This window comes from Cryptomeria japonica, chromosome 9 (assembly GCF_030272615.1).
Source record: "Cryptomeria japonica chromosome 9, Sugi_1.0, whole genome shotgun sequence".
NCBI classification, from domain to species: domain Eukaryota; kingdom Viridiplantae; phylum Streptophyta; class Pinopsida; order Cupressales; family Cupressaceae; genus Cryptomeria; species Cryptomeria japonica.
Window position 1 is genome coordinate 663,605,042 of NC_081413.1, and position 15,264 is coordinate 663,620,305.

At 39.7% G+C, this 15,264-nt stretch overlaps 1 protein-coding gene across 1 annotated transcript in view; it reads left to right on the plus strand.

The window, feature by feature from the left end:
- The window catches only part of LOC131039489 (auxilin-related protein 1), a 58,714-nt gene extending 43,927 nt beyond the window's left edge, over nucleotides 1-14,787 (plus strand). Inside the window, exon 8 of the mRNA XM_057972273.2 lies at nucleotides 14,017-14,787. Coding sequence (XP_057828256.2) covers nucleotides 14,017-14,055 — 39 coding nt within the window. The 3' untranslated portion in view covers nucleotides 14,056-14,787. The remainder of the gene's footprint in view (nucleotides 1-14,016) is intronic.
- Nucleotides 14,788-15,264: the final 477 nt, after the last annotated feature.

Consider the following 15,264-nt stretch of genomic DNA (forward strand, 5'->3'; position numbering starts at 1 on the left):
CCCCTGCTGCAACGAAAACTCAGAAAAATCAGAATGATAGGAATCTGAAAATCGAGTGCAAACCTCATATATCTCATTGAAATCTTCATCATTTGTACATTTGCTTGAGGGAATCAATTCCCACACTTTGCAACTGAATTTCTTGCACCATGCATACCCTCCTCCTCGATGCATCTACCACTTTATTGGCCTGCCCCTTCTTGTGTTTGATGGTAAATGTGTATGCTTGAAGGTGTTCAACCCACTTCATATGCTTATGACTACGTTTCTCCTGTCCATTCAAAAAACTGGGAGCATGATTGTTAGTATACACAATGAATTCTTTGGGTAAAAGGTAATGCCGCCATTTCTTCAAGGCTTGTACCATTGCATACAACTCCAAATCATATGTAGAATACTTCCTTTTAGCATCATTGAGTTTCTCACTAAAGAAAGCCACCAGTCTGCCCTCTTGACTCAAGACAACTCCTATGGCAAGATTACTAGCATCCCACTCCACTGTGAACAACTTGTTAAAATTGGGCAAAACTAGAATAGGCTGCTGTGCTACTCTCTTTTTCAGATACTCAAAAGATTCATTTGCTTCATTTGTCCAAGAAAATTTACATTTTTGACCTCCCTTGATTGTGTCTAGGATAGGTGCACATATATGATTGAAATTTTTGATGAACTTTCTATAAAATGTTGCCAACCCATGGAAACTCCTCACATCACCTATTGTCTTAGGTATTGGCCATGTCAAGATAGCCTCCACCTTTGCTGGATCCATCTTCAAATTCCCCTTGGAGATTACAAAGCCAAGGTAGACAAACCTCTCTTTCATGAAGATACTCTTCTCCATGTTGATCATCAACTTTTCATCATGCAATTTCTTCAAAACCAAGTTCAAGTGATCCAAATGCTCCTCCTTTGTCTTGCTAAACACAAGAATATCATCAAGATAAACAAAAACAAATTTGCCAATGAAGTCTTTCAATACCTCATTCATGAGGCGCATAAAGGTGCTTGGAGCATTGGATGGCCCAAAAGGCATCACCATCCACTCATAGAGACTTTCATTTGTTATGAACACTGTCTTCCATTCATCCCCTTGCCTTATTCTGATTTGATGATACCCACTTTTGAGATCAATTTTGTAGTAGTAGCAAGCTCCTCCCAAACAGTCCATTAAATCTTCAATTCTAGGCATAGGAAACTTATATCTAATGGTAATCCAATTGATGGCCCTAGAATTAGTACAAAGTCTCCATTTACTATCCTTCTTAGTTGCTTGGACTGTTGGGACAACACCTGGACTGAGACTCTTTCTCACCAACCCCTTATCCAACAACTCTTGTACTTGCTTGGCAATCTCCTCATTCTGAGATGGAGTCATGTTATAGGCTGGTTTGTTTGGTAATGTAGAACCTTGTATGAAGTCAATCTGATGGCTTATGTCCCCAATGGGTGGTAAGGTATTAGGCATAGTTGGACTACTTGCGACTCGACTCGACTCGCCAAGCCCTTGGGAAAAAAACTCGGCAAAAACTCGGCAACTTAAAAACACGTTTAAATTTAATAAAAAATGCATTTTTTTTTGCAAAATCTAAAAAGAAGATGCATCCAATGAGTCAATAAATGATAACACAAAAGAAACAAGCTGATTCTAGATATATTTAAATGCAAAGTGTCTACAAAATCACATCCTCATGAGGAATGCTGATGGCTGGAAGCTTGGAAGCAAAATAGTAAATAGTTTTTGTAAAACCAAAAGTAAATACATCATTACAAATTACAATTACAACTTCCTCTTCCCAGCTCTAGCAAAAACTAGGGGAGAGGTAAAACTAGAGGGTCTAGTCCTATAAGTCTGCAGTGGGCGTGACTGTGCCTCCTCGCTCGGTATGGCTGGCTCATCCTCCCTCCTGGATGAAAATATGTCTCCACCTGCTTGTGGCATTGGCAATGACTCCTCATCCTCATCCTCATCCTCTTCAATGTCATCTAGCGTGAAACCAAATCCACCCCCTCCTCCTCCATAGCCTGTCTCTCCAAATCAGTGATGCCATCCTCGGAAAACAATGGAGGCTGCTCTTGTGATGTTCAATAACTGTAAGGATCTATATCATCCAAGTCAAGTGGACCACCTACTACTTCCTCTACGTTCCTTACAGGCAATCGAAGATTATATTGCACAAAGACAAGGTCATTGAGGCGTTTTTGAGCTAACTTGCTCCTCTTCTTCGTGTTGATGGCTTCAAACAAGCTCTAATTGCGCTCACAACTGGATGAACTACAAGGTTGACATAAGATTCTGAGGGCAAATTTTTTGAGATTTGGGGTATTTCCACCCGAACTTTGCCACCAAGCATCTGCAAATTAAAATTAGGTTGAGAGTAGCACCCCTCGTCAGGGTCCGAGGGTGAGAAAAAGAGGGGTAGAGAGATAGGTCTAGATCTTGGGGGAGAGAGGAGAGAGTGAGATGGAGTGTGGTAGAGAGGGGGATAGAGGAAGAGTGATAGGGAGATAGATAAGTCTAAAATTCGAGGCAGATAAAGTGAGTGAGATAGAGAGAGCGAGAGAATGTTGATAGGAGCATAATGATTACTAAAATTTGACTAAGTCTGAAAAATTAAAAGATCTTCTAAAACCTAGAATTTGCATTATAACTCCTAGAGATCTGAAACCACTCTCAAACACATCCTGCCAATATATACATGAAATATAACTTAAAAGTATAAGAAAGGAAAAAGACATATTGAAATGCCACTTATACTTAAATGTTATATTTCATGTATATTTCTGATGAAGAGAATGAAACTGACCTGAAAAAACAAAAAATGATAATTTTTTGACATGTTTGGGCCTCTGTTTATAGTCTAGCCGAGTTTTTTATAGAAACTCGCGGAGTTTTTGCTGCGACTTAAAGTAGTTCCTTCTCAGTTGGTTCCTTCTCTCTCGTCCATGAGAGTTTGAGGCTTTCTCAAGATGCTTGCAGTGTGCCCTACTTGGTTGCAATTAAAGCATCGCCCTGTGAAGACACTAGGACCTCTCCCTGGTCCACCAAATCTACCCCTTCCATTGGGTCTTCTTCCTCTAAAGCCTCCTCTTGAACCTAAGTCTCCACTTTGTTCTTGCTGGATAGACTAACCTTGGGGTTTTTGAGATTGTCCTCTTCCCCCAAAATTTCCTTTTCCTCTAAAGTTCTTGCCTTCTCTTCCCCTACCATGCTGTTCGCTTTTTCTTCTCAACTTATCTTCCGCCCTGAAAGCCATTTGAAAGCATTCATCTACTGTTTTAGGAGTCATCAGACCTCATCTCATCTTGAATGTTGAACTTGAGCCCATTCAAGTACTTAGCAACCTTCTCCTTTTCATCTTCACGGTGCCCTGATCTCAAACTCAATTTGTGGAATTCCTTTGTGTAGGAAGCCACATCCAAATCCTTCTGCTTCAAGTTTTGCATTCTCCTATACAGCTGCACTTCATAATAAGCAGGCATGAATTGGGCCTTGAGTTTGGACACCATCTTGTCCCAAGAATGAATCATACTCTTGCCCACCTTCACCCTTTCACCTTGAGTATAGTTCCACCAGGTTAAGGCTGCACCCTTTAGTTTAGTCTTTTCAAACTTCACTTTCTTCTCCTCAGCCACTTCCTTGTATTCAAAATAATTATTCAGGGCATCTATCCAATCTACAAGTTCTTCAGCATTCATCTTCCCACTATAGGTAGGAATCTCCATCTTTGTTTCAGAAGAGTCTTTGCCTATTGTCTTGAGGGCTTCAATGAATGGTCTTTGATCAATAGGTATCTTTGGCTCCTGCCTTTGGGGTTCTTCTTCTTCTTCCTCTTGTTCCCCTTCTTCATCAGTCTCCTCACTTGGCCCTTTTCCTTTCTTCGTTGCCTTTAGTTCAGCCTTGAGTGCCTCTTTGACCCCAGACTTGATCATCTCTTCCATCTCTTGGAATTTCTTAGCCACCTCTGCGGACATCCCCTTTGGAGGCATTATGCTAGCCTTTGCTTGGCTCTCCTCTGCTGATATACACCAAAATCTGTCCTCCCAATGATCAGACTTGCTCTTATACCAATATGATGCAGAGCCCCAAGGAACAAAGGCTTCTCACACAAACTCAATCCACTAGACCCTCAACTAAGATCTCAACATTCACATGGATTCTTGGACAATCCTGACAACAACATGAAAGGACTCCTCTACACGCCCCTTTGCTCAATGGGGCCCCACTATTTCCATGAACAACTCATAGAGATACAACTTCTCACATCAAGTCTATTCTTGACACTAACTCTCCTTTAGCCACCTATGGCTAACTTGGATTACAACACATCCACCATTGCAGAGCAGGTATGGACCCTATAGAACCTCTTGTCTAACCCTAGAAATGTTGACCACAATCAAGACAACACCCTTTTGTTTGTACAGATGCAATCAAGGTGACTGCTCTCTACAAGATGCCTACTCCTAATAGCCCTGTTTTGAACTTTTAAGGCAAAACTTGGAAATCCTTCTAATGGTACCACAGACTCGACACTTTCTGATGCCTTCTTTAGTGACACAAAGCACTACCAAAACTCAGACCCCAACTCTTGCATGTCTTGGGTCAAACACTGCTGCTACAGGAGGCCTAATAGGGCTTTTAGGCCACTTTTACAAAGCAACCACACACCAATGGCCTGATCCAATGACACCAATGGATGAAAAGGGTCTGCACACATCCCAAAACATCAAATCCACAGTCATATAGGGTCCAACACACTTAGTCACATGAAGATGCCTAGCCTAGGGCTTGGTCCCAAACTCCGCTTGTTCAACGGCCCACTAAGAAACTTTGAAAATCCTAAAATGCATTGTCTCCCCTACCATTCCTTAGATTTTGAGCCAATTTTAAAACAAATGCAGAAGCATATGGATTTCAAAGAATTGATTCAATAACAGAATGAGCAAGACGCTCATAAATAATACAAGAATATTTACAAGAATAGCAAGTTTCTAATAAGAAACTGCTGAGAAGATCGTAGACGATTTAACTAAAATAGAATATACACTATTGAGCATTAATACTAAAATAACATTATTTTAATATTCTAATACCCTCCCTTAATGCTCAATCTATTAACTACACCTATAGACCCCTTGAATTTTACAAATTTATCAGGACCAAGGGGCTTGGTGAAGATGTCTGCTGGCTGCTCCGAGGTAGGAACATACAGCAACTGGATGGATCCGTCTTCAACCAGCTGTCGAATATAGTGACAATGAGTTTCCACATGCTTGGTTCTTTCATGGAAGACTGGATTCTTGGCGAGTTTGAGCACTCCCTGATTATCACAGAACAAGGGAGTAGAACTTGCCTGGGAGACATGCATATCCCCAAGCATTCGTCGAAGCCAAACCGCCTCACAAGATGCCTTAACTGCTCCCTGATACTCTACTTCTGTCGAGGAGAGAGCCACTGCCTGCTGCTTCTTACTAGTCCATGTGACAACACCAGATCCCAAACTAAACACATACCCTGCTGTAGACTTTCGATCATCAACCGAACTTGCCCAGTCAGAATCTGTGTAGCCACTGAGTATAGGATCAGAACTCCAAGTGTAGAGAAGTCCATAATCAGGAGTGCCACTCACATAACGCAGCACACGCTTCGCTGCTATCCAATGATCAGCCTTGGGAGCTATCATGAAGCGTGAAATGTAGCTCACTGCAAAATTGATGTCAGGTCTAGTGGCAGTAAGATAGATGAGGCTGCCCACTAGTTGCCTGAACAGAGATTCATCCACAACTGGTGAAGATGACTGAGCTGAAAGTTTGAGCCCGGGTTCCATAGGAGTAGAGGCAGGTTTGCAATCCTGCATTCTGAACCTGTCCACAAGACTTCTGGCATACTTGGACTGAGAGAGAAAGATACCGTTCTCAGTCTGTCAAACTTCAACTCCTAAGCAGTAATGTAGAAGTCCCAAATCTGTCATATCAAAGGCGCGGCACAAATCCTGTTTGATCCCAGTGATCAAATGTGCTGAACTGCCAGTAATGATTAAGTCATCCACATAGACAACCACAAATAGAACATCATTACTAGTATGCTTGATATACAGGTTTGCATCAGATGGACTCCGTTGAAAACCATGATCTGTTAGGTACTTATCAATTTTCATGTACCAAGCCCGAGGAGCTTGTTTCAGACCATAGAGTGCTTTGACTAGTCTACAGACCTTCTGTTCTTGACCAGCAACCTTGAATCTTGGGGGTTGCGTCATGTAGACTTCTTCTTGTAAGTCACCATTCAAAAAGGCACTCTTGACGTCCATCTGATGGACTTTCCAACTGAATTGGGCTGCCAAGGCAAGAACGAGCCGTATGGTACTCATTTTGGTTGTAGGAGCAAAAGTCTCCTCGTAGTCAATGCCTTCTTTATGTGAGAACCCACGAGCAACAAGACGAGCCTTATACTTGTCTAGGGTTCCATCAGCTTTGTATTTTACTTTGTACACCCATTTGCAGCTAATGGGTTTCTTCCCTGAAGGAAGATCAGAAAGGGCCCAAGTGTGATTCTTCTGAAGACTCTGGAACTCAGCTTCCATAGCCTGTTCCCACTCAGGTATACCTTTAGCCTCTGAGTATGTCTAAGGCTCAAAAACACTGTGTATGTTAGCCATGAGAGCAAAATTGACTGTATGCTGTTGTTTGCTCTTATTACGGGAGGTTCTACCCTCAATGAGCTCAGTATCCTTGAGATCACCAATGGTCTTGGCCCACCATTTAGGCCGGAAAGTAGACGTGCTAACATCTGGAGGAGCTGGAAGAGGCTCAGGATCAGGATCAGGAGCAGCAGGAGGAGGATTATTCTCCGGAGGGAACTCAGGTAGTGCATCATCGAAAATAGATTCTGCATCATCCCTCCCATTAGGCGAACCTAATGGAATAAGACCACTGTGAGGCTGATCCTCAGAACTCTGCTCAGAAGAAGGGGATTGAAAGAATCGTCTGTCTTCATCAAATACAACATCACGACTGAAGATAAGACGTTCAGTGTCTATATGTATCAGTCTGTAGGCCTTATGGTGATCATTGTAACCTGTCATCATGAGTTTCTGACTTTTGGAATCCAACTTGGAGCGCTTAGCATCTGGAATCCAAACATAGGCAATAGAGCCAAAAACCTTCAGGTGGCTGATCTTAGGCTTCCAAGCAGACCAAACCTCTTTTGGAGTCTTCCCCTTAACAGCCTGAGTAGGAGAACGGTTAAGGAGGTAGACAGCAGTAAACACTGCTTCAGCCCAATACTTATTCGGAACACTCCTGTGTTGTAACATAGAGCGAGCCATCTCAACAACCGTACGATTGCGACGCTCGACAACACTGTTTTGCTAAGGAGTGTAGGGTGTAGTCAATTGGCGTTTGATGCCATGGGTATCACAAAAGTTGGAGAATGTAGAAGAACAAAATTCCCCCCCGTTATCTATCCTAAGAGTAATGATGCTATGTCCAGACTCTTTTTCAACAAAGGATTTAAACTTCTGAAGGATACTAAATACATCTGATTTATGTTTAAGAAAGTACACCCACATCTTTCTACTAAAATCATCTACAATAAGCAAAAAGTATTTGCAACCATTAACAGAAGATGTATTCATAGGACCACAAATATCAGCATGAAGTAATTGAAGTACCTTAGATGCGCGCCAAGACTTTCCATGTGTGAATGAAGTCCGATGCTGTTTGCCAGCTTGACAGGCGCCACATACTCCAAGATGCTGAGTCTGAATATCAGGTAACCCTGAAACAAGTCCCTCCCGAGATAGCTGAGAGAGATACTGAATGTTGAGATGTCCATATCTCTGATGCCACAAAGTGCTGAGAGGAGAAACACGAGCTGCCAGAGCCACTTCAGGAGAATCACCAGTGTCAAGAAGCCTATATAGGCCATGATCCTCTAGACCAACAACAACAGTAAGACGAGTCTCCCGATCAATGATGGAACACTTGTGAGCACTGAACACCACATCTAGCTGAGGAGAATTCCTCATAATCTGGTTGACAGAGAGCAGATTAAGTTCCATTCCAGGAACATGGTACACATTCAGAAAAAGGAGAGTCCTGCCACCAGACTGTATCTGAACAGTGCCTCTGCCAACAACTATATACTCCTCACCTCCGCCAAATACAACGGAATCACTGAAAGGTGAGAAGTCTGTAAACCAATCACGCCGATGAGAAAAGTGACGTGATGCACCAGAGTCGATGTACCAAGCAGAAGACCTGGCATGATCTGAAGACCTCTTAGCCATAAAGGTATAAAAGGTAGACTCCTTCTGCTCGGAATGTTCAGCAACATGCGCCTTCTGGTGTGACCCTCCCTGCTTTTTTTGTTCAGAAGCGAGCCTTTGACGGCAATCTTTCTTCATATGGCCGTACTTGTGACAATAATTGCACTGCACATTCTTCTTCTTAGCTCCATCTTGTGTCTGAGAAGAGCCTTTCTGTTGAGAAGACTGAGAGGACTGAAATTTGCCTATATCCTTGTGAAAGGATTGGGCTGTGAAAGCATTTTCCGAGGAGGTTGATGTAGTACCACTACCAAACTGTTGTTTCCAACGATCCTGCTGTAGAAGTTTGGTGCACAATTCTAAAAACTTCAGATCAACATTAGTGGAAGTAATATTGAGGGTCTCAATGAAGTGTTCATACGATTTCGGAAGACTTTTCAGAGTGATTACTACCATGTCTTCTTCCTCCATAGTCCGACCAATAGTTTCGAGCTGATCTCGAATGCCCTTAATCCTCGTGAGGTGTTCCTGTAAGGACATACGTTCATCCATCATAATGGAGAACAACGGATTCTTTAGAAAGTATGCTCGGCTCTTGTCGGATGTCTCATGCAATTTCTTTAGATGCTTCCAGATGTCGGAAGCTGTCTTGCCGGAAGGAATCTGCGGTAACTGATCATCAGTCACTGAGAGTTTGAGAAGCATAACTGCCTCCCGATTGCGTTCATCAAACTTATCTTGATCTACACCAGGTGTACCAGGACTGAGCTCTTTTCCCAAAACAAGCTGGTCAAGACGCCTATATTCAAAAATGGTCAACATACGCTGTTTCCAGATGTTGTAATTGTGGCCATTAAAGCGTTGACTGCCTTCTAACATCAGATTGGTGAGAGAAGCCATTTGCACGTTTCCCAATGTACTGAAAGATGAGAGAAAACCCAGAAGGAATCTGAAAACCAAATTCAAATCCGTTGGCTCGAAAATCGAGGCACGAAAAATGATGCACCTAGAAAAATCGGGCAACTACCCAGATTAGGTTTCGAAAAACCCACCATGAATCTGCAAGAAAAATTTATTTTCGATAAAAACTTGAAGGTAAACACCTTAATCGAAAAAACAGAGGGTCGTGGAAGCCATGATTTGCTCAGAAAAAAAAAAAATTGCGTCGCTGAAGGTGCAGATTGCGTCGCGTTTGCAGATCGCGTCGCGTCGCCAAGGGTGCAGGTCGCGATGCGTTTGTAGGTCGCGTCGCGTCGCCGAGGGTGCAGGTTAAGTGTGCATTTCCTTAGAAACCCTGGTTTTGGAGGGTTTTCAGACCGCCTGTCACTAAAATGCAGATAACTTGCTTGTTATTCAGTCTTTTCCTGCCAAATCAAAACGAAATGATCACCAACTCAGAGGCCTATTCAAATCAATGGTTTAGACTACACATGGAGTCCGCACAATAACCGTACAAGACATTGTTACAACAAATTTATGGAAATTTCCGAGTGTTTATTGAAATTTGATCATTGTCTTACATCCAAACTTCATCATCATCATTCTTCTCGACCTCCAAGGCTTTAAAAAAGGTTTCTCCAACCTCCTCAACCGACTCCAACTGAAATTTGAATTAGGTAGCCGTCGGAGGGAGATTAGTTACAAAGTGACAACAAATTGACAACAAAAGTTGTCGTCAAACTTGACAACTTTGCACAAACTTCACAATCGATGACTTTTGCCTATGTAACCTATTAGGACACATCATAAACCTGACAAATAGGCCACATAGAAGCCAAAACACATTGCTTGCCTCATTTAGGCATGTTGGATGTCATTTGACCATGGTTGACCAAATAGATCCTAGGAAGTTCACACTACAAAAAAATGGTATCAAAGCCTTACATGGCTGATCAAAACAAAATGAATGGTCTCGAAAGACCTATTTACAACTCAAAAACATTCAAAGAACCTATAAACACTTCTAAGAGCCTTCATTGCTCAAGTGGTCTTCAAAATCTGCAAGATGCTCCTGCACCAGCTAGGATGGTGAAGGATCTGCATTTGCAGTTACACAAAGTGCCATTATAGATTTTTGGAGGAGATGTTTATGGTGTCTTTTCATGATAAGATGTATGGAAGTGCCAAGTTTTAGCAGATCAGGATGATAGGACCTATGATTTTTTGAGAGCTCGGAGACCTAGGATTTGAATCTCAAAATCAATAAAGCTGATGTCACATATCTGAATTGATTCTGCACTTTGGCATAAGATAGCTCTGATAGGGATGACAGGAAGAGGGGCACTCTTATCTACCGTGGCATTCTGCTTGAAGAAATTTGATTGGCACTCTATATGAGCAAATAGGTTTTATTGGGCTGAGGGCCACTGAGACCCGACTTAAACTCAATAGATGGATGCATAGTTGTCAAACTTGAGGAAGTTCTTAATGCTCTTGATCAACAAGAGATATGATTGCTTTAGGTTGGAGCTTTTTAGCATTATTTGTCTTTGTTTCTTGAATTGTAGACAGTGTAATGCCTATTCAAATTGACTAGTTTAACCATTTTAGTAGAAAAGTGACTTTGGACAATTAACCGTTTTAGTGGGTAGGCCTTGTGGAAACCTTGCAATCATAATAATCAGGCTCTTTAACTATCATACTACAACAGTTAATCGGAGTAACATCACTATTAATTGTATTTTGGAATTTATTAATTCCAAATGTGATAGAAGAATTAGTAGAGACAAGTGTAGAATGGGTGTGAACGTATTGTTGTTGGCAACTGAAGATCATCTACCAACATCTTTGAAATCAAGTCCAGGTTGGCAGGTTGCCATTGCCAAGTGTTAGCTATATTACTCTATTTTGAATTGAGATGTGTGAATGAAAATAGTTGTCATTGAAAAAGAGTCATTGACCAGTGATATTGAGCTAGGCATTAGAAGCATTAGGATTAGTTCCCTGAATGTCCCAATCTCAAAGATGTGAAGGCTGCTCAGCAAGAAGGGTCTTCATCTTTGATTTGAGGAAACAAAATTCATTGGTAGAATGTTTAGTGTTACTGGGATAAATACAATACTCATTGTAGATAGAGTTAGAGTCCTCAATGGATTTGTTTGGTGAGGAATACCTATTCCTTGGTGATGAGCAGACAATCTGAAAGGAACTAGTTTGGGCAAAATATAAAGAATGTCTCTTTTTCTGAAAATAATAAGATTTATTTGGTTTTGAGAGTGCCTTTTGTTGCTTAGCATCCACCTTTAAAGAAAGTTCGAGAGCTCTAGTTCCTACTTAGAGTAGGAAACTATCCCGAGATGAAGTTTATACATAGACACCATTAATGTTATGTTTACTGATTTCATTAGGGTGAGGATTCAAATGCTTAATGCATTGCTGGATCAATTGGCCAGATGTTTGGGGAAAATGGAGTTATCATGCCAATAGCTCTTGTACCCTGAAGATAAAATCATGCGCTTGCACAGTCTCTTAGAAATCTGTCAATTTTATATGTTTCTGTTTCTTTGTTACCTCAAGAATTTGGATGTGAAAATTGCCACCAGTGTAGGGTTGTACATTTGTGTTTACCTTAGCTATAATCGTTTTTTGTCTACCTTAGCTATCATTGTTTTGTGTTGGTCCATAAGATTTGATTGTCCCAAAATACAATTGCAGATTATGTACCCAAGCATCTATCATCATATTCCAATCAATTATGCCATCAAAATGGGGAGTGAATATCTTTGTTTCCAACTTGAAGGAGGGTTGAGAGATCAGGTTGGTCAAGGGAATAAAAATGGTGCTCTGTTGTTAACCCATGAGATGTTTTAATATGCTTGTTATTTGCTACATAAGTTTAAGTTGAGATGCATTTTGTGGTTTCCATTGGTCAAAAAGCTCGCGTAAGCAACTGGACCAAGTTGGTGTTTCAAGTTAGAGCTTGGACGTATATTTTCACCATTCATAATTTTGAGGAAAGTAAAATTTGCAGTGAGAGAATTCTGTTAAGAGCTTCCTATACAGAAGAAATTGCCCAAGGCTATAAAAAAACTTTGATGATGAATTTGTCAAAAAAAGCTTACCATCAGGAAGAAGACCTTGAAAAGGACTGATGGTAATGAACTGAAATAATATTCAGTTATGATTCCCGATGACAATGACATGTTCCAACAACTCACTTTGGCATGAAGACTGAAGTGAACAAAAGAAGTATATAATATGATTTCAACATTTTCATATATCTTAAGAACAGGAAAAGAAATGCTCTTATGGAAAAAGAGGTGCACTTATGAAGGGAAAAAACAACATTTTAAAAGGATATCCAAGGGAGCCTTTGGAAAAAGAGGTGCCTTCTAAATATTTTTCCAGCTTGGAAAATGGCTACAAAAATATTCGAAGGGATCTTACTTGAGTAGAAACCTTTGAAACTTCAGAAATATGGAATTACTTTTTCCTTTCCATCTTTATCAATGGTAATAGCAGACTTTGCCCTCGTTAACAACAGATTGCAGATCTGTGGTTGTAAATCCATCTAGCAGGCAGTAGGAAAAAAAATTCATTGCCAGAGTGTCTATCAATAAAGCAAGAACTGTGCTTGATATAACAAACTCAGGCCTAGTTTTAAGACCTCTACATGGCCCAGATACATACATGATCAAAGTTTTGAAGAGTCAAACAAGATGTTAAATATATTTTCTCATCCTCACATTTGAAATATATCTTTATTAAATAGCCATACAACCCTTAACAATTTGGCACAAGGACAGTATAGAATCAATCCTTAAATTTTAGTAATCCAGCAATTATTATAATAATGACTTAATGTATGTTGGGAGTTCCAATATTTTCCCTAGATTGTTGTTTACCTAATACTTGATAGCTTATCTTTCCTTGTATTCACTTCAATATTTACTGAAGTCTTGTAAGTAAACACCTCCATTAACAATAATGATGTAGAAATCTTAAATTTTAATCACTCTTGCAAAAACTGAAAAAGTGCAATCCACTGGTTTTGGGTTCTCTACCTTTATTTTGAATACAACGAGTGATAGCAAATCTCTTTTATCAAATATTATGCACATACATCCAGTAACTGAACACTTCTCATTTACAAAATGATGTAGAAATCCTTAAATCACTTTTGTCAAAACTGAAAAAGTGCATTTTACTGGTATTTTTTTTTTCTCTGCCTTCATAATTTCTCTTGATAGCTCTTGCAAGCATTTACATGTGTCGCCTTTTTTACCATATTGGCAAAAAGTTTAGTTGTGGTACTTAATGGTTTGTTTTACAAGTTGAACATGGTTCTTTCTTTACGGTCATTTCTTATCTGCTTTGGTTTTGTTTAATGGCTTGAGTGCATGATTAAGTGTCTCTTTTCCTTGCCATTTGCCATCCTGTTATGTACTTCCCTTAAAATCTAATTTGCGTTAAGATCTGAAATTTCAGAGTAGTAAAAGATATTATTCCTACACATTTTCTAAATTTGTGCTGTTGGTTTTTTTAGCATTACAACAATTTTAGACGGACTTTTGCAAGAAAGAACAGAATGCTATTTAGTATTAAAGATTGAGTACGATCCATTTCTTTCAATTTCTTGCTAGGCTTATTTGTTTGTAGTGTCGCAATTTTCCACAAATAAATGCTACAGCCAGCTTTTTCTGGTATGCCTGCATTTGTACTTCTAACTAGTGATTTTTGCGTTTATCACATTGAACACTCAAATTAGCTTTCCTGTTCTAACCTTTTATTTTGTGCACATGTAATGTAGGAGGCTTGGAACAAATTCAATTCAGAAGAGCTCTTCTAGAGATGGATTGAAAAAGCTTTAAGCAGGGTTCTAGAGGTCAGGTTCATGGTAGCTTGATTTAAAACTTCAACTCTCTTCCGGAAGTACCATGTGCAGATGAACTGACTTGCCTGCCCCAAGAAAGATCTGGGAACAACTTCCAAATCATGTTCATGTTCATCAGTCGGAAAGCATAAAGAGTGGTATGGGTTCTTCTGTTGTCCTAGTTCTGCAATCATGTTATGGGCTTGCATTGATTACGGGATCATGTTGACTTTGAATTGTGGTGGAGGGCAATTTATTATAAATAACATTATTTTTTGCCCATTGTAACATGCACTAGATAAGGGTCATTAAGTAGAATGATTGTGTCTAGATATTTGCAGTTTAACTATTCTATATACTGTAGATGTCTGAATTGGTAAATGTAAATGCTGGTCTTTGACCACCTTGCCAGAGGAGTATAGTTTTGTTCGACGTGTTGTTATATTAATCTACAGATTCAGAATGGATGGATTTTGTCAGAATTCATTGTTTCAGTGGACTGAGAAAGCATGCATGCCAGTTTCCATGAATGAATTCCATATCTATGTATTGGTGATATCAGTTAACAGAGAGGTTGCATTGGTATTCCATGGTATTTTGTTTGGACTACTTTCAGTAGACTTTCTGATGCAAATTTGCTCATAATTAGCAAATTAACTTTGTAATGCATACATGTTAGAAAATACAGTAACTTATTCGTTTTGCTTATATTCTACCATCTAATTCTGTGTCTTTTAAGTTATTGTTCTGAGGTTCACATGTTTGGTAATGTATACATGTTAGAAAATACAGTAACTTATTCTTTGTACTTATATTCTACCATCTAGTTCTGTTTTTAAGTTAATTTATTGAGGTTCACATGTTTTTTGTTCATGTGGTTACTTTTTGCACCTTAAATTGCTAATTTTTCTTTGTATTGGATTCTTGTTTTACTGTTTTGCATTCATTACTCTGCATCTATTAAGGATTGCCATTTTGGTTGGTTTCCTTAATTATATTGCCCTATCTTTTTACTTTTTGATCATCCTGTCAATGAATATGGGATCATTGATTTAGCCAACATATTCCCACAAGGCTACAGAATGAATTTGATGATCATAGCAAAAGCTATTTATTAACTTGTGCTTTGGATATCAGTATTGTATGATGCGCTCCATTCAGAAAATGATATTATGTTTTGAAGAG